The following is a 19194-nucleotide window of genomic DNA, read 5'->3' on the forward strand; positions in this document are numbered from 1 at the left end:
ATATATATATATACACACACACACACACACACACACTATATTGCCTTTACACGCACATGAAATTTAATGGCATCAGTGCATGCGCTGACCCCGCTCTGTCATTTTATGTGGCGTACCACTTCGTGGCGGAGTTGCTGTTGTTCCCAGTTGCTCCCACTTTGTAATAATACCACTAACAGATGACCATGGAATATTTAGTAGCAATGAAATTTCACGGAACACCCGAATCCAATGATTTGGAGGGGTGTCCCAATACTTTTGGCAAAATAGTGTGTGTGTGTAAAATTTACTTTGATTCATAGATTATTATTTTTTTACGTTGTATATATATATATGTGTGTGTGTGTGTGTGTGTAAATGGTGAACAACAGTGATAAAAAACACTCAATACATATTAGACATAACGTAAGTGAAAGTTAGTGAAACAAATCAATTTGCATCAAGTGGCCATGTCTCTTCAACTACTCCACCACTACTCCACAGATGCTCTAATGCCGACTCCTTCCAAGGGAAACCCTCCACCAATCCTTGTGATGGCACTCTTAAGAAAGCCTCTCACGTGACCATAAGACCTTTGGAACGGTCAGAAACCAGCCGCCATCATTAAACTACACAGATTAGATTTAGGAAAGTTCCCCCATTTGCCTGTAATTGCAATGACCACAAGGACATTACCTGCATACAAGTGCTTGTAGCTTCTCACTACCTCACATTACTTAGTTATCACTATTGATACTCTGTTTGCGCTGCTTGCAAAACACATTCAGGGAACGTGTGAGCAACTTTCATACAGGTTGGAACCCTCTAACAGATGAAGATAAACCGAAAAATCAAGAAAGAAATCTGCTAAACCAAGTTGGAAATAAGGCAAGCGAACATCAGAATTCAATTAAGATTCCAACAGCTAAAGTTGATCATACGCTGTTAGTTAAACTCCCCATCCAGTCAACAGCTGGATGGGGAAATCCCCCTGCCAGTCTATTGTGTGGTTATGCCACTGTCAGAATACCTGAACAATTACAAGTTTTCTAGGACCTCCAAGAAAAGGACAATTAAATCATTCACTTTTTCTGAACGACGGGAAAGGATTCCCAACAGGGCCATACAAGGGTCAAAATTCATCCGAGTCGGTGGACAGACATTGGACCATTATGGCCAGCTTTACACGACATTATAAATGCCCTTTGCAGACATGCCATGTATTAACTGGCTTACTCACTGACCGTGACAAACAAACCTGTTTGTTGGGTGGTAAACGTAAAACTTCACGAAGGTACACAAAAATGTGCTAAACAGTGGTATACGAGAGAAAAGACCTTCCCAAAACTTGCCAGCACTGCTAAAGCAATAGCGATCACCGGGAAACTAGCTATGCCATTGATGTGACTATAGTTATGTACAGAAATGAATGCTTTATAATCTTTCTCCTGAATTCCCCAATACGACTGAATTATGGGTGCAGCCAAATGACTCAGTTATGTGCCTCCATATAGCTTCTGTCCACAAATATATTTCCTTTATGCTAAAGCCCAATATACAAAGAAGCAAAATTATTTAAATAATGGTATAGAGCAAATAATGATTCACCTCCAAATGAATGTATTATATCGTATGAAAACTATACACACACACATTGCTACTGCTATTTGCATATATTTCTATAGAATGCCAATTAGAACTTCTACAATGTATGGCTTCTGCCAATGTCTGTACAGTGCTTATTATGGTTCTTCTAAGTTTACACATAGATCATTAACATGTATTAATACCTGAAGCACATTCTCAACAGTCACGTTCATTTCCAGGTTCTGCCTACAATAGGCCTGCAGTCTGTTGCTGAAGAATCCATAGTAATACGGAGCAGAAAACAGGTAGCTGAAGGTCAAGTTAAGGATTTATTTACAGGCATTATAAGTGTTAATATTGTGACAGATGTACAGACTGTCAGTGTTATTGGTGTACATGGCACTGGGACAGCCAGTTGTGGCAGGGGAATGTTGCCCAATAGCTCGGGACAGATAGCCCAATGGAGTTGTGCAATTAGCAATAGGCAAGGATTGCCAACAAATGGAAGCGGTCCGGGCTCTCCTGTGGAAGCCTTTCTGCTAAGCCAGCATGTAAGGACACGTGAGGAGCATGCTGTACAGACACACACCTGAATCAGCCTGACCATTGACTTAGGTGACAGTGGTATGCTGTTGAAAAACATGTGTGTGAACAGACAGGGTGGTCTAGAGACCGAGTCCTAGGATCTGATGCCGATCCTTACAATATGTAAATGAATCTACTCCCAAACCTTTTATTTTGCTGGTTTTATACTGGTCATTATAAGCGCTTAATAGACACATACAATCCTAACCAAAAGTAGCAGACAAAAGGTACTGTGGTCGTGAAACCACAAGACTTAGTGTGACCTTCCTACCTGACTTTTGAGAATGAAGGACTGCAAACTACAAGTAATGAAGGGGTTCAATACCTTTTCTTTGGGGATCAGTCAGATAAGTTTCCAAATGCAGAAAATTCTCTCCAAGCAATAGCTTGTGATTATCTGCTGTTGTATGGGTGATAATGAGAACCACTGGCAGTCTGAGACATTCTGTGGGTGGATCCTAATACTCCAATGCACTATGGAGGGAAGAGACGTATTCAACGTATTGTCTGTGCTAGTGTCATGTTGTTGCTGTATGAAACCAAGATCCTATTTACCTAACACAGAGAAATATGGTGCCTTAAATAAGCAGCGCTTATGTTTTACACATTTGTAAGGGCAGCCGATCTGACCAAATAAAAGGATACAGTGAATCTTCAGGGGGCATATTGACCTCCCCATAATAGATGTATCGTAGAAGTGACTCAAAAGCCTGTTTGCTAGGCACCATCTCACCAATAGAGATGTTTACTTGACCATCCTCAGGCATGAAAGATCGGAACATGGCCTCAAAATAGCTGCACAGATGAAGACAAAAGTGAAAAGCAGGCAATTACATCATTTAAATGCAAGGCTCAGTCTATTTAATTGTAGATAAAACAGGGCTGCTGCCTCACTGATCAGCTGATAGAATCTCATTGTTCACTGAATTACCCCTGCAGCCTTATCTGCCATGCGGAACATCTAATGCATAACTAGAGAGACAATTAATAAGATACATGGTGCAATATGTAATGTGGTTTAAAAAGACAGCACTTTGCTTTAGCTTACCCGGTTTCTAGATTTACAAGACACATTAATAACAAATTAGTAGAATAAACACATGAAACGCAATGAAAACATGCACTGTTCATATAAAGGGCTCGTGTACACAGGCAATGTTTATCTGTGCTTGAAACGCATGTAAATGCAGGCAAGGATAATTCCCATTTACCTCAATGGTACATAATGATGACAGGTCTAAGGCTGCGTTTAACCTGCTTTGCGTTTGTCCTATTAGATATGCACTTGCATTGTGGAACACATGATTTTATGCTGAGATTCAATTGAATGTAAAAGCCAGTGTGTGACAACAACAGCAATGTACAAAAACACATAGGATTATATTTTTATGGATGCTATACTTAATAATAATATCTTCTTGCATAATACTTGCCACTAATGATTAACAGTAGGGATTTTTCGGTATTGAGTACAGGTACCAATATTTTTTTTATTGGTACTTGCCGATACCGGATACCGATACCGGAAGTCCCAATAAGCCGGGAAGCTGGGCGACGTATAAAGAATTGCCACCCGGCTTCCCAATTAGCACGGAAGCAATCTCCATGCTCCCTGGTCACCAGGTGACGAGGAGGCATGGAGCTAGCTTTATGGCTAATAAGGGGGGCGGGTAATGACTCGCCAGCTTCCTGATTGGCCAGCTGCTCGACTAATCAGGAACGAGTCATTACACGGCGCCCGGCTTCCCGATTGGCCGGCTCCATCCTCTTTCGTCACCAGGTGATGAGGGAGCGTGAAGCCGGCTTCCCGGCCAACCAGGAAGCCGGGCAGCATGTAATGACTCACTGCCCGGCTTCCTAAAATTCGAAGTTCGGATATTGGGCTAGGCATCAGAGCATTTGGGCGAGTACGAGTACTCACCCAAATACTCTGTATCGGCGCCGATACTAGTATCGGTCTATCCCCAATGAACGGTAATGTACTCAAAGTCAGCATATAGCAAGCTACTGCCAATTTGCTCTCTGCAAAGGGGAGCCGTGAGCAATCAGCGGTTCAAGATTGCTTAGCTCTCAGTATATAGAGTTGGCATGTGACAGCTGAAGTGTCCCACGCTGGCTTTATACATTTTACTCTCCCAATACTTCATCTTTAAGTCAGCAATTCCAATCAATATAAAAAGGATGATTATAAACTAAGCAATGCATTTGAAACATATGAACAGTTGAACAGCTGCATTATATGAAGAAAGTTACATGTATTTGACAAATACATTGGCATCAGATCAGGATTCAACACATCCTGGTTTCTAGTTCAGCTTGGCAAGCATAGAAAGCAATTCTGTGACTGGGAAAGCCCAGCAGGTAACCAACTGCTCTACTCATGTCAGCCCATTGCTGAAGAGACATAAGGTAAGCTATGTAAACCTCTTTAATAAAAAGAATATATTGAACTCCCACAGATAAAAGTATGCAGAGCTTATCAGGTATATACTGATTGGAATTCCTCTATCCACTTCAGCGGCCAGTGGAAAGCGATAAAGTCAGGAAAACACCAGCATCCAGAAATGGGAATGTTTTTGAGCAGGGGTAGGCAAACTCCAGTCATCCAGCTGTGGTTCAACAAAAAAATCAGATTAAGCATTGAAACACTCTGACAGCCACAGGCATGACTCGCAGAGGCAGATGCATGATGGGATTTGTAGCTGCACCACAGCTGGAGTGCTGGAGATTGCCCCTAACATTCCAGACCACATCGCATACAAAGCTTTAGATGGTACCTCTCGGTTCTGCTTATGTTCCCTAGGGGTGCATTGTGCAGAAGTGGGAGGTACAATCTGGAGCTCTGTGTGCACTGCAGTCTGGACCGTTACTCTGAACCTTTCAATCTCTAGATGCGGGTGTTTTTCCCAATTTTATTTACTGCTGCTGGCCATGGGAGTGCAGGAATAGAGGAATTTGGATTACGGTTTCCCAGGGTAATGGTTGGTGAGCACTGCTAAGACGCTATTTCATTCTCCTTTCTTACAAATGCACTTGCTTAATAGATGCTACTTGCCTACTTCATTCTATCAGTGATGCAGGGTTTACCATCAGAGTCAGCCCCAGTGTAGGTGGAAACACATGAATCTCTATACCACACTGCTCACCTGGCAAAGGTTTGTGGAAGTTGTGAAGCTGCACAGGGAGTGTGGTGCAAGGGCAGAACCCTTCTAAAAGGGGTTAGTGACAAGTGGTGACGGCCATGTTGATGCATAAGTGTCCTGGGTGGTGATGGTTGCAGGAAGGGTACTCAGTACCACAGGAATACAAGTAACTGGGGAGTTAATAGTAGTGACAAGCAGAAGGTGCCGACTAACTACACCAGGCTAGTAGTGAGAGAAGATTTGTGTCCAGAACTGCCAAGGATAGTAATGAGTTAACTGAGCTGACACAGAAGGGGGTGTAGTGATCTGAGGAATTTCGTGGGGTAGGATATGGCTTTGCCCGCACTGTTGTGTTTGTTTAGCATTAAAAAGAAGGAATTGGTTCAGCAATATGGCACTGACTGTGGCGACACTAGGCCATGCTTACTGGGCCTTATTTTATGTACTGAAGTTTTCCTTGGCTACTACATACTAGGCTCCTAATGTTTACTAGAGCTGCAGCTAACGATTATTTTCAAAATAGATTAGTTAGCCGATTATTAAGTTCGATTAATCGGTTAATCGGATAAACAATAAAATACATTTTTAAAAATGGCTCCAGTGATGGACTACTAGTTTGTATTGAAATGGCACTCAACACAAATCAAATCATCAACCTCTGTTTTAATATGACTATAAAAAGTTTTATATGCCAATCTGAATAGATAAATATCACATTTGCAATCATCTACTTTGATTTTTTTTTTTGCGGTCTAGAATAGGTGAATGCCTTCTGGGTCATTTTATATCAAATTAGCATATCCTGATATAATGTTAGAAGAATGGCGGCTGTTATGCTTATAGTACACAAAAGGGTTTATTGGTAGAGAATTTAACACAAAAAAAAAAAGCATACGCCCAATATTTAGTTCCCATTTGTTAAACCTACAGGGTTATTCACTAAAGGGTGAAGAGTTTGGTGAAGGCAGACCTGAACAATCTAGGCCAAAATAGCTTAACTGGTAAGTGAGCTGAATTGAAGAATTTGTCAAGTTCAGCTATGTGGTCCTAGATTCTTCACTTCCCCTGCCTTCTCCAAACCCTCCACCCTTTTGTGAATAACTCTGCAAATGTACAGTTGTGTAGTGAATGTGCACCTGGATCTGGCAGCCAGAATGGCTTTGTGTGCTGGTCTTGGGTGTCCATCTAGCAGTAAGGTGATGTCGCAAAAATCTCTTCCTGCACCTTCCAGATAAGCTTTCATATCCTGGACAAGGGATGTGCCTGAAACACATGAATCGGAGTAGTAGAAAAAATAAACAGCTGTATATCTTTAGGCAATTGCCACCATTTCTAGCAGTCTTAGATTATGTACAGCATTGACTCATCTAGGTCTGGAGTGGCTTGACTTGTAATAAATTTGACCATCTATGGAGGCATCATAAGCTCATCAAGACATTTGGCATCAGTAGCAAACGTGACTGCAGCACTAATCTGCAAACATGCACTGACAGAACCGTTACTTAACCCCTTCATGACTGAGCTTGTTTTTGGTTTCTGTTCGTAAATGACTGACACACTTTTGACATTTTTGCTGTGTGATTCTTCCACGTCAGTAATATACTTTCTTACAAAGTGCACCCACACATATTATATATTGTTTTTTAGAGGACAGATAGGGCTATATATTTATATCACATATGTGTGTCTAACGCCTCACTTAGGACAAATACAAATTAAAAAAAGAGGAAAAAACGTAAAAAAAAACTTTTTTTCCCAGTTTTGATTTGTAGTATTTTTTTTTAACAAAACCAGCACAGCTAAAAAAAAATGCAATACATACATTCATTTATTTGTCCCTTATTTTTAATTTTTTTACACTTTTCACTTTTTTTATACTGACAAATTTTATTTATTTAATTATATCAGGCAGTCATTGTGAATTAATCTCACTATTACTGCTTGATAAATTAATACATTTTTTTTATTATCAGGCTGCTTCAAACTTCAGAACAGCCGATAATAAGTTAGTGACACTGATCCTGCAGCAGTTCAGGATTCAGCTGTCAGTGAATGTTTCAGAAAACTTAAACATTCTACTTTCAAGAATAGATACATTATGTGTCTAATACATAACATTTTGTATCTATTCTTGAAAGTCAAAAGATAAAAAAAAAAAAAGCCAGTATAGCTTGAGAGAGATATCTCTCGATCTATACGAGCTGTCAGAATGCCGGCAATAGCCGACATGTGTGTCTGCTTTGCTGTGACTCTCAGACACCCGATATTAAGGTATCGGGTGTCTGAAAAAGGTTAACCCTTTCAGTAATGGATCTCTAGATAGTTAGACATTACTGAAAGGTAACCGCTGATTCTCAGCGGTTAGCAGCCTTCTAGTGCAGCAAATAACTCGTCACGTACAGTGTACGTGACGAGTCATTTGGTCCCTTTGTGGCTGGACGTACAGTGTACGTCTCCCGTCACGAAGGGGTTAATGGTCAGCATGATAACCATTGTATAAACAGGAGCCTTACGTCTCAGCTTCTGTTTAATCAGGCACAAGAAGGGCAAAATTATTTTTCCCAATAAATGTGCAAAGCACTACTATGCACAACTTTCTATGCCAGTTTTGTTTTTTTAACGGTTTATCAAGTGAAGCATAACATCTAATTATGGAAGGTAACTGATATTCATGTTCTTTTCCAATTATTTTATCTGTGAATCTGTTAAGTAATGATACAGTCTATTTTCTGAGCTCCATTAGAAATAATGAGAAAGGTAAAACCTAAAGTCTGCTATGGTAAGCTGTCTTTATGTTTTAATATTAAAACCCATGAGGATCTGACGCTTAAGAAAAATGTATAGCAGTTTAGTATATACAATGTATTTATTTAATATGGCTAAAAAAAGAAATAAACTCCTTTTTACATTTTCTATTCCATCTTTACATGCTTTATGGCAAAACACATGTTGCTAACAGAGCTCAATCTGATGTTTAAAGACACATAACTGAATGCGTCAGAGCAGCCCTCAAGGGCTCCATCTAAAGTTTCAGTAAAAGACATTATGCTTGAAATGAGATAACGAATGCTATTCTATTTCTTTGGAAAACCCACAGTGCTCTGGGATTCTTTTGTTGTATGAAATGTTAATGTTGACCCCTATTTAGACAACCCTGGTTTATCAGGTGATCACTGTTAATCTAACAGTGATTATCAGTGGTGAAAAACAATTTGGATCCAAGCCTTCTTTTAATCAAATGGCATGTCACTGGCTCAAATTTGATGCATGTGTATATATATATATCTATATCTATATATAGATATATCTATATATATATCTATATAAATCTAATTACTACAGCAAGTCAGCAATGACTGCAGGATGAGTCATCCTGTAGTTCAGGCATGTCAAACTCAAATGCAATAGTAGGCTGTATTGAAAAGAAATAATTTCCAAATGGCAATGTTATATCTACTGAAGGTCCAACCTACTTAATTTCAGAAAAATATAGCACCCTAGAAATTCACGTTATAGGCAATAACTTGACTTGGTTTTGAATCTAAAGAAAATTGCCATTAAAAAAAATACAAAGAAATTGTGGCTTATCAACCGGAGAAAGGTTTGGGGTTTATTATTTTACATTTGATAACAGGCTGATGGCCACAAACAAGTCGTGAATGGGCTGCATGTGGCCCAAAAATAGCACTTTGATATGCCTTGTTCTAATGGATAAAATGGGCTAGGAAAGGTGGTTACACTACAAAAGCGATTTGCTGTAAAACATCTCTAGCATCATCTATCTGTCCACAAAGCAACAAACCTATATCAACAGGCTGATCTGAGTGAATACGGTTGGGAGGCTGCTGTTTCCTGCGCACAATCTCCACGATCAAGGACGATGACAAATGTTCAAACTCTTTCATCATGATCACCTGGTTGAAGTGCGATTCCTTTACTACAAAGTTCAGGCAGTGCTCCTAAAACATAAGACAGGTAATTAGCAGGGGCAATAATGAACACATAGGGGGGGGAATTTATCATATCAATTGCAAGTGTTTGAACTTGCACGGAATATATTTGGGCCAGATTTATGATGCTAGTATAATGTTGTTGATAAATGAGGTTTAATAGACTCCAGGAAAGAAGACTTGCAACTTCAGGCAAAACGCTTAGCTGTCGCATCTTGAAGATGTGGTCATGGGGACTTGTGATTGTTTTGTTAGGATGCTCCAGTTACAGAACAAGTGCAGATGAAAACATGTGCAGTTGGAAAAGTAGTGCAAGCTCAGGTGAAAACAGGGGCACACGTTGAAAGACAGATTTGCACATAAAAAAAATGATCTAAGAGGCTTAAACTGTTACAATTGCTTTGATAAATTCCCCGCCAATGTCTTTCTCGCAAAATTATAATTCAGTAAATCTAATGATGACACGAAATATAGCCCTTGTACTAGGTGTGACATTTTACAATGAAAGTACACACATTTTCAGAAGCTCTTTCTCCTGGGGGGAATTCACATAAGACTGTTGGCAGCACTGAGCAAGAAGTGTGACCATACATACAGTAGATGTGAAAGAGAGACCATGTTCAGACAGAATACATCTGTCTTACCCTACAGAATTTTCAGATAAAATAAAATGATTTATAATAGTCTACCCCATGGCAGCTAAGATACCAGTGAAAAAAAGGTCATATCAGTCACCCAGTAGAAGAGAAAACAAATGGTTTTCACCCAGAACAGAGGGACATCCTAGTCATATTATAAATGATACACAAAACATCAGCCTCAATGCAGAAAAGCAGCTTCATTAAAAGGCAATGATTTGTATAGTATACAGTCTAAAAAAAACAAAACAATCCAGTTTAGACCCACTGGCTCTGCAGGAACCAAACATTGTTACGTATAGCCTGGCTGGGCACCACCTTATATACAATTTTCTAATAGGAAATGGGTTGCGATTCAGCAGCCAGGAAACAAGAACCTATTTGCACTAATGAAGCTAAATCTTTGAATCAAACCAATGAAATAACCCCTAACACCGAGGATATGAAAGCAGATCTGACATCACAACAGTACTACATGCAGTGTAGACGGAGAGAAGATTCTGCTTCTCTACCATATAGCAGACCACAGCACGTGCCGTGCAGAAAAACAGCACACGCTTTATATGACATCTGCTTCTTCCCATGCTGCAGAAAGTTAAAGCCTTGAGCGAGCTGGGAGAATTCTTACCTTCAACTGGTCCAGCTGCAGCTTGTTGGCATTTTCACACACCGTCAGGACGTTCTGAAGGTCAACAGATGCTTCAATATACTGAACACAGAGCTGCTCCAGTCGTGACAACTTAAAGTGTAATGCTAGTTTATATACATCCATGATGAGGAGAACATCCTCAACGTGACCTAAATGGTGAAAGTCAAACCAATGAACAACTGATCAGCCCCAGAGATTATTGCCTAACATTAGTCATGAAGTACGGTAATATTCATACAGGACAAAGCAGACGAGATCTGATTATACACAACATGGTGCTGTGTGAGAGCACACCTCTCTGGGTTTATAAAGACTATAAAATAGCACTGCTGGGTTTATGTATGGGTCATTCTACACTATTCTGATGTCCATTTACACCATCATCTGCAAACCTTACTGGAAACATATGACAAGGTAGATTATAGAGATTGACCCAGCCTGTAGCTGGACAGTAAAAGGAGAAGCAGCATTGTGATGGGTTTATTCTGCTTTTGCCTTCCATCAGCATGCTTCTTCTCAAAACACTTGAACAATTGGCATTCAGGTACGTACACTTCTTACATGTAAAAAAGACAGTACATTTAATGATTACAGGGCTCCATTCATTTGTGTCTTTTACATATGACTGGACTGACCCTTTAAGTGGTGAGAGTGGCTTTTTCCTCCTAGCACAGACACCCCGTTTCAGAAACAAGACTTGAGTTTATGTATACCACAGGCATCAGTACTAAGAACACATGGAAGGGAGGTTTTAGAGATGGCCACACAGATCAGCTACATCGAGGCCATTTTGGGTATAACACCCAGAGAAGGCGGGAGGTTAGTTTATGCCATGTTAAGAACTATGCTTGAGCTGGAGTACTGTAGTATAAGAATACCTCTCAATAAACTATTGAAAAACATATCATCACTGTAGTGAAAGATTAGGGAGGGGCGATCCATCTCTGAGCAAAGTAAACCCCCTTTTATTGAGCCTTTATCCACCAGTGTGTCCCTCACTGTCGCCTCTTCTGGGAGTCATTAAGCACTGCAGTCTGTGCCTGTAAGACTGGGTTCACACCTGGGCGTTACTATAGGCGCGTTTTTTCCTCTCGTTTCTAGGACGTTTTTTTAGTTCAGTAAGACGCGCGTTCGACGCTCGTTTTTATACCTCCCTGGCGGTATGATTTTATTTTTTTCCCACCTTTTTTTCTCTATCTTTTTTTTTTAACTTTCAAATTTCCCGCCGGTTCCGCCCCCTGCGACACGGTCGCTCGCAAGGGACGGAACCCGGAAGACGGCAGCGGCCGGAGGACACAGCGGGGATCGTGGACAAGATAAGACCTACGCTGTATACCCGAGTGTGGCTCGGGGTTATCGCTTTGGTTACCTTGAGCCACACTAGGGATCCCCGAGTGTGGCTCGGGGTTCCCGCTTTGTTAACCTCGAGCCACACTCGGGAATACCAATGGATACGCGTGGAAATACACCCCAAAAGAAGCTCCTGAACTTGTTTGGGCGTAGGGCGTTTTTCAGCATGTTTCCATGCGCTGAAATACGCCCAGGCGGGAACCATGCCCCTAGGAAATTATGGGATTTCACTTGCTGAGCGTTTTTTCAGCGATTCGATCGGCGCAGAAAAACGCCCAGGTGTGAACCCAGCCTAAATCACACTGTTGCAATCTTCAGGACCCACGAGAACCCTGCTGAAGGACAACCAATAGGAAGCATCTAAGTCACCCAGGCAGCACGTGGACACCCAAATTGTCACTCTCTCCCTTTTTAGCAAGAAAGAGGAAAGATGTATGACCACAGATTTAGGAAAGTAAAAGGGTGTTTTTGAAGAAATATTTTTTTTTTAAAGCTAACATGGCATCAGTTGGGGAAGGAGCATGGTGGGGGAGGACTTGATGCCTGGAGATCATATTTAATCTACCCAGAGAAGCAGCCAATGCATCCCACCCTAATAAAACAAGAAGGGGCTTAAGACCAACTAATTTACTGCTGTGAAATATATTTCTCAGGTCTCTTATCTCCCAACGAAGACCAACAAAAAGTAGCAATTACTATAGGGCTGTTAATCTAGAAGGAAAAGGCTAGATTTACATAAACCTTAAACCTAAGTTAACGAGCTCTTGTCCTGCCTCCCATTGAGAAGATCAACATACACATTAATAAAGGCCAGTTCTAAAGAAATCATGCATAGATGGTGCCTTCAGAAACCCTGATTATCAAGTCAATGGCTAAAACAGACACTAGCCGACCTTTCTGAGGGGAACAGTTCATTAGCTGCCTTGGCTTTTATGTCTGTTTAAAATGTTTTCCTCTGAAGATTAGGCCAACACTGCCTGTGATTGGTTCCATCCACCAGGGCGTGCTAGGGCTATACAGGCACTCAAAATAATGAAATGACTGTTTAAACAAATAATCATCTCCTGGTTGGAATATCTGAGAAAGATCCATGAAACAGTGAAAAACTACCAAAAATTGTCCATAGGCAACACTTTAAAAGTCTTTACAGCTCATCCATTTAGTGTTAACAGTGAATAATAGCCCTAGATTTATTGCTCTCACTTCAGCATGCGCAGTGATATACTGTAAAAGGTGTGGCGCAAGTGTTGTACCCGATTCACGTGCTTGTGTTCCTTAATGCATGTACTTTTATATGGAGTTGGAGGCTTTTACATTTTTTTTAAATTTTAACTTTTGATTGTTAAACTTTTTTTTGTAAAAAAAAAACGGACGGACGGCAAACTCCCATTGGCGGGTCGCCATAAATAAATGGCTTTTTTTTCCTGCGCGCCCAAGGGCAGAAAAAAAAACAGTTAAATTGTAAACAGCTGTTATACATACAAGCGATCGGCGGCTCTATAGTCGTCCGATCACTTGTACTTGGTGCCCTGCGCAACCCCCCTGCATCCTCATCTTTCATCCCGTGCTCCGTTGTCCCCTCTGCGGCCCAGCTTGTGTCAGGAGGAGGATGGGAGGGAGTCAGCCTCTTTCTCCTTGCTGATCTCCCTCTGAGCTCTGAATGCAGACTTGATGTGTATTACATCACTTCCGCATTCAGCTGTCATTTCTCTGGCTTCTCTGGCTGCTATAGCCAGAGAAGAAGCTGGTGAAGCAGATCTCTGCTTCATCAGCTTCTTTGGGGTCCCCAGGGAACATTAGGGGTCTTAGAGACCCCTAAATGTCTCCATAAAGAGGATCTGTCAGTGTGCCTGTGCTATTACATAGGGGGATTTGTTTGCCCCCTATGTGATAGCAATAACATTAAGTGTAAAAAAAAAAAAAATCACATATAAAGAAATGTAAAAAGAAACCCCCAAAACATGTTTAAGTCCCCCACCCCACGTATACGCATATATAAACATAAATACGCGGCAGGTGCGTCAACGACAATTGCACTACACATGTTACATATCGCGCGAACGTCGCAGTGAGAGCAATAATTCTAGGGCCATCAATCACTGATAACACTAAACTGATGAGCGGTAAAAGCTTTTAAAGCGTCGCCTATGGCCAATTTTGGGTATTGTAGTTTTTTGAGGTTTCACTGGTGCGCGCAATTTTAAGGCTTGACATGGTTGGTGTCTATTTACCCAACGTGACCCCGTCTTTTATATTTGACCAAAAACAGGGTAATAATAAATGTTTCATAATTTAATATAGGGGAAACAGTTTTTTTTTATTATTTACGGTAATTTTTCATATAGTAAAAAATTAAAACTCCCAGTGGTGATTAAATACCACCCAAAGAAAGCTCTATCTGTCCCCAAAAAATGGTATAAAATTAATTTCAGTAGTGTTGCATGACGGAATAAATGTCAGTCAAAGTACTGCAACGCTGAATACTGAAAAATGGCCTGGACAGGAAGGGGGTTTAACACCCCGGTCAGCAAGTAGTTAAAGCAGAACTCCAGGAAATATTATTATTGACCCATGCAGTGGGGCTACCCCCAAACTGCAAGAGTTACCTGCTCGTTTTGGTCTAGACTGAAAATAAAGTTATACTCACCCGATCCTCCGAGATGGCCGGCTGCGACAGTGCTACCTCCTGCCTGTCTCCTCCTCTCTGCAGTAATGGTATGTTCCTCAGCGTCCTCATGTTTTATACACAGTGTATAGAACATGTTGATTCACAGGCCATTAGACTGCTGGAACAGAGGTGGAGAGAGGCTCCGGGGGACTGATCGAAGAGCAAGCCGGCTCACATGATCCAGTAAGTATAACTTTTCTTATCTTCCCCCTAGATACAAACGGCCGCTTAACCCTTGCAGTGCAGGGGTAGCCCCACTAATAATCAGTTTCCCTGGAGTTCTTCTTTAACTCTTTGCCATCACCATCACAGGACCAATGTGACAGCCCTAATCAAAATCCCAACTCAAGAGTCAGAATATTAGTCAATTGACTCCACATTTGTTCCCCACTGGGGTAGAGAGAGAGAGATGAAAAAGATACAACTATTTTCTGCAAATGCCCTCTACATCTTATGCCCAGTTGGCAGCCCTACTAACCTTTCCGTGGGTACTTTATCTTGTCCGTATACAGGAACTGCATTAGCACTTCAAATGGCCGCGCTTCAGCATCTCTGATGACAACTTCCAGCATGGGCAGAGATCGGAACAATATTGCGTTGCTACATCCATTTTCTTGTTTTTGGTGTTCACTTTGACATTCTTCCTCTGAATCTGGGTTTAATTCCTGATTAGGGAAAACACAAGAAGAGTATTATGTTTTACAATGCTGAAACATACAAAACCCCACAAATATGACAATTCAGCCAGTTCTTAATGACTGCTTACTTTGTTATAGTATAGCCACGATCACTATTGTCCAGCCCGTGTTTATGTTTTTAACTCAAGGTAACATATAAGCACACCGGCTCAGTACCAAAGCACTTTTTTTTGTAAAATGTCGTTTTTCACTTGTATTACCCTTTCTTAGACTTTTCTGATTCTACTTAGTGAAAAAAAAGCTAAAATTTTTTTGTTCCAGCACACAGCAGTAGTCATGTTACTTACGTGTCTCTGCCGTTCTCTTGCCTGGGTAATCTTTTTCCTAAGCCATTTACATCGAGCAGTCACAATAGCTGTGTGTCCTCTCACTTTCTCCTCTTTCTAGTGGCAATGAAGAAAAGGGACATTAAGGCACAGTCTAAACTTTCAGATCAAGACAATACTGAGATTCTGAGCTTTAAAGATCACATTTCCTGCATATACCATAGACATGGTTAGTAATTGTTACACAGTTTGTGTGTTCAGAATAAAAGACATCACCTTGGTACAGGTGATTGGTTCACCTATGACCTTTATGGCTTGTAAAAGTTCTTCAGACATAAGATTTAGTTACTAATTTATAGAGTTACAATGTGCTTCACATAGAAATCATTTGCATCACCAACAATTACATACTCCTGCAACAGGCATACATACTAGGGGCAATTTGGGAAGAAGGCTTGTAGGCCCTGAGAGGAACTGAAGCAAACAATGTAAATCAGACAAAGAAAGGACATAAGCACGATGGACTTAGGTTTCATTCCATTAAGCAAATCAAGCCCAGGACACTGAATTAAAATGGAGCCTACAACTGGACTACAGAGTAATAAGCCAAATGAAAAAACCTGGCTGGGAGTAACATTGTTTTTAGCTGAGGTTTGTGATCACCAGTGGTAGACACCTTTGGGGATCAAAATTGTTACATGCTGTAGTGACCTCATTGTTCTCCATAACAGAGACCCCACAAGTGCGATCTGACCGCAAATACTGGGCAACCAGTCCCCAAGAACAGCTTACCTAATTGCCCTATAATACAGGAGACAACATGGAGAGAAAACTGTCCTATTAATGCCAATTTGCTAATCTTCAACTTGTCAATTATACCTTACAAATGTAACTTACTTCTCCTAAAATAAACTCCACATCACAAAATTGTTGGTTCTCAAACAGCCTTCCATAGTCCTCATGTAAAGTGCACTTGGGGTAACAGGAGAACTGTAAAGCAAGAAAAAACAGGGTCACAGTTGTAAATACCTTATCTGGCCATGGAGATCTGCATAAAGCTGATTGCTCATTTCCTGATCTTCTCCCTGCAGAGAGCAGTGACTGTCAGTCATGGCTCCCCACAGGGATTCCCCCCCCCCTCCCCTCTCTGTTCCTCCAGCGCTAACTGGAGGGATCGACAGGGGAGGAGGTTGGCACAGCTGGCTCTGCCTCTCTCTCTGCCAATCAGGTGGTGGGGTGGATCCGGACAATATCCTTCCCAGCCGCAGGGCGGCTCTGCACTGTCAGCATATATAGCAGGCAACCCCCGCTATATGCTGAGCTTTGGGTCGCAGGAGGAGGAGTAAATGTCCTTCTGTGACTCTGAAGAGAACTATGGCAAAAAAAAGGTTGGGCCATAGTTATCTTTTAAATTCTGTCAAAAAAGTACTGTCATTTACGGAGGCAAGGTCACAGAATAAAAATGACACCTAGCTGCGCTAATATGACACCTAAATGAACACAGACTTCTATATAATGTGTAAACCTATAAACCATAAGCTGCTGTGTGACCTCAAAAGCAGGTAGTGAATGTATTCTCAAATCACAGCGCTAACAAACTGATACTGGTCCCCATGTGATACGTCACATCCGGACTATTTCAAGAGTGATCTTCGCTCCTGAAAAAGCCCTGAAGTGACGAAACGCGTGTCAGGCAGTGTCATCTGGGGATCTTTTTTACGATGTTTCACTCCTGTTTGGACTGCTGAGTGGAGTTTCACTTGGAATTTGTGCAAGATTTTATTCAGATTTATCCTTTTTTAAATGTGCACTAGTTTTGAAATGATTTGTTTAATAAATCATTTTACGCTATGATGTCCTTTACTGTCCTGTTTCTGAGGAAATGTTGAAAGACACTGATGCCATTCATTCTGTCTATGTGGTGAGAAGCCATCTGATCGAGAACATCAGCGTGGATTGCTTGCTATGACCGAAGTATATTTATACTAGGTCACATTGGTTCTGGTGAGTGGCATATCTGAAGGGGCACGTTGGGATTTCACTATCACTAGCACTGATGGAATGCTGAGAAAAGTTTTGAAGATTATATAAAGACTGGGATTGAATTAAAAATATTGTTTTTTCACAAAGGGTGTTTGTGAGCACATTGTGGATATTTACTTGTACCTTTTCCCCACTATCATTTATCACTTTCATTGTTATGATCACGTATATCAATTGGTTTAGAGTGACCAGTATCAGTTTGCTAGCGCTGTGATTTAAGAATACAATAAGGTCACAGAATAGAATGTTCCTAGTTATGCGTTTTCTTACCTGAAAGCGATACATCTCTCCACTCCTGACATTATTATCCACAGTCCCACCAAAGATGTACATAGCATCTGCAATTACAGCTGCGGCATGAAAGAGGCGGCCACTGGGCAACTGCGACACAAACAATGGGAAACCATCACAAGGTCCTGCTTGCTGCAAAGCCTAATACAAAGAATAGGAACTATCCCATGAAATATACAAACATGGTTTTTATGGTACAGTTCAGTTTTTACACCAATTATCTTGTCAGACATAAAAAAAATACAAATAAAAAAAAAACACAAGTTCAAATGGAAATAAAAATTACAGTAAAGAGGAAAAAACAAACACTTTATAATTCGTATACTGTATAATAATGATATATATGCCAAGGTGTAAGACCTGCAGACAGCCAACACTTGTGGAACTATTGCAGGCTGGGAATATAGTAGAGATTAGGTGTTAAACAAATCAAATTTCAGTTTACTGTATTCAGATCAGCGAAGGATGAAACCTAATTGGTTGTTTTGGATTTACGTGCAGTGCTTTAAAACTAGACTTAGTAGAATTCATCCTTTGTGAGTGAGGACTTGATACCCTGGTATAGTGAACCGATGATACAAGGGCATCCTTTTTCTATGAAGGGATATATGAAATGAAAGCGCTCAACTTAATTTAACACCCAGACAATCTGTATATTACCGCTATCCGGTACAGTTCCCCCGTGCCAAGAAAATTGTAATTAAATGCCTCAGTTGAGAACTATGAGTATTCAGCTGTGTTTGCTCCTAGTTGTCTGATCATGTGATTGACAGCTAAATGTTTCCAGCTAGTGATTCTGAACCATTCAGTATGGTTCCTTATAATGTGATCACCATAACAGCCAATCGTAGTGATTAAAGGGATTTGTTTGTAAACAAACCTCCCAGCTAGATCTGCCATGGTGCCTTGCACAAGGAGATGCAAAGTGACAACAGAAGTGCATAAAAAAATAAAGTGAAACATTTTGGGATAACTTCAACTTCAGTACTAGCAGTTTACCTAAAAAACACAAACCAATAAGCATGGTTTCCAATCATGGGATCAACCATAACAGCTGATCAAGTTGGTCACAGAGATTTGTTTACAACAAGCTAAATTTGGTCAGGGCTTCTAGGATTTGATGAGCCCTGGTCATGAAAAAGTTAATGCCTAGCTTCCCTTCCCCCTATCACCTGTTATTGTGGGCGACACTTGAACATGGTCTATCAGGACACCCACCATCCAAGAATTTGGTCCCGTCTGAAGGTTTTTTTACTGTTGGAGGCATTAGGAGACCACTTTTCGCCTAAAGGGAAATGGATAACCCTGGAGGAATCTCCTGGGATCTCACTTTGAAGTCTACCAGCT

At 40.8% G+C, this 19194-nt stretch overlaps 1 protein-coding gene across 2 annotated transcripts in view; it reads right to left on the bottom strand.

Annotated features, from left to right (window-relative positions):
• The window catches only part of LZTR1 (leucine zipper like transcription regulator 1), a 31183-nt gene that overhangs the window by 3296 nt on the left and 8693 nt on the right, over nucleotides 1-19194 (bottom strand). Inside the window, exons 10-18 of one of the 2 annotated variants that reach the window (XM_018570209.1) lie at nucleotides 17827-17937; nucleotides 16411-16503; nucleotides 15535-15630; nucleotides 15028-15214; nucleotides 10511-10680; nucleotides 9097-9253; nucleotides 6431-6557; nucleotides 2797-2946; nucleotides 1770-1875 (exon numbers count right to left, since the gene is read on the bottom strand). In XM_018570209.1, coding sequence (XP_018425711.1) covers nucleotides 1770-1875; nucleotides 2797-2946; nucleotides 6431-6557; nucleotides 9097-9253; nucleotides 10511-10680; nucleotides 15028-15214; nucleotides 15535-15630; nucleotides 16411-16503; nucleotides 17827-17937 — 1197 coding nt within the window. Of the gene's footprint in view, nucleotides 1-1769; nucleotides 1876-2796; nucleotides 2947-6430; nucleotides 6558-9096; nucleotides 9254-10510; nucleotides 10681-15027; nucleotides 15215-15530; nucleotides 15631-16410; nucleotides 16504-17826; nucleotides 17938-19194 lie in introns of both variants that reach the window. The other variant, XM_018570210.1, reaches the window with a different exon arrangement.

Source organism: Nanorana parkeri, unplaced genomic scaffold (assembly GCF_000935625.1).
Source record: "Nanorana parkeri isolate BGI_ZX_2015 unplaced genomic scaffold, ASM93562v1 scaffold1477, whole genome shotgun sequence".
Classification (NCBI taxonomy): Eukaryota; Metazoa; Chordata; class Amphibia; order Anura; family Dicroglossidae; genus Nanorana; species Nanorana parkeri.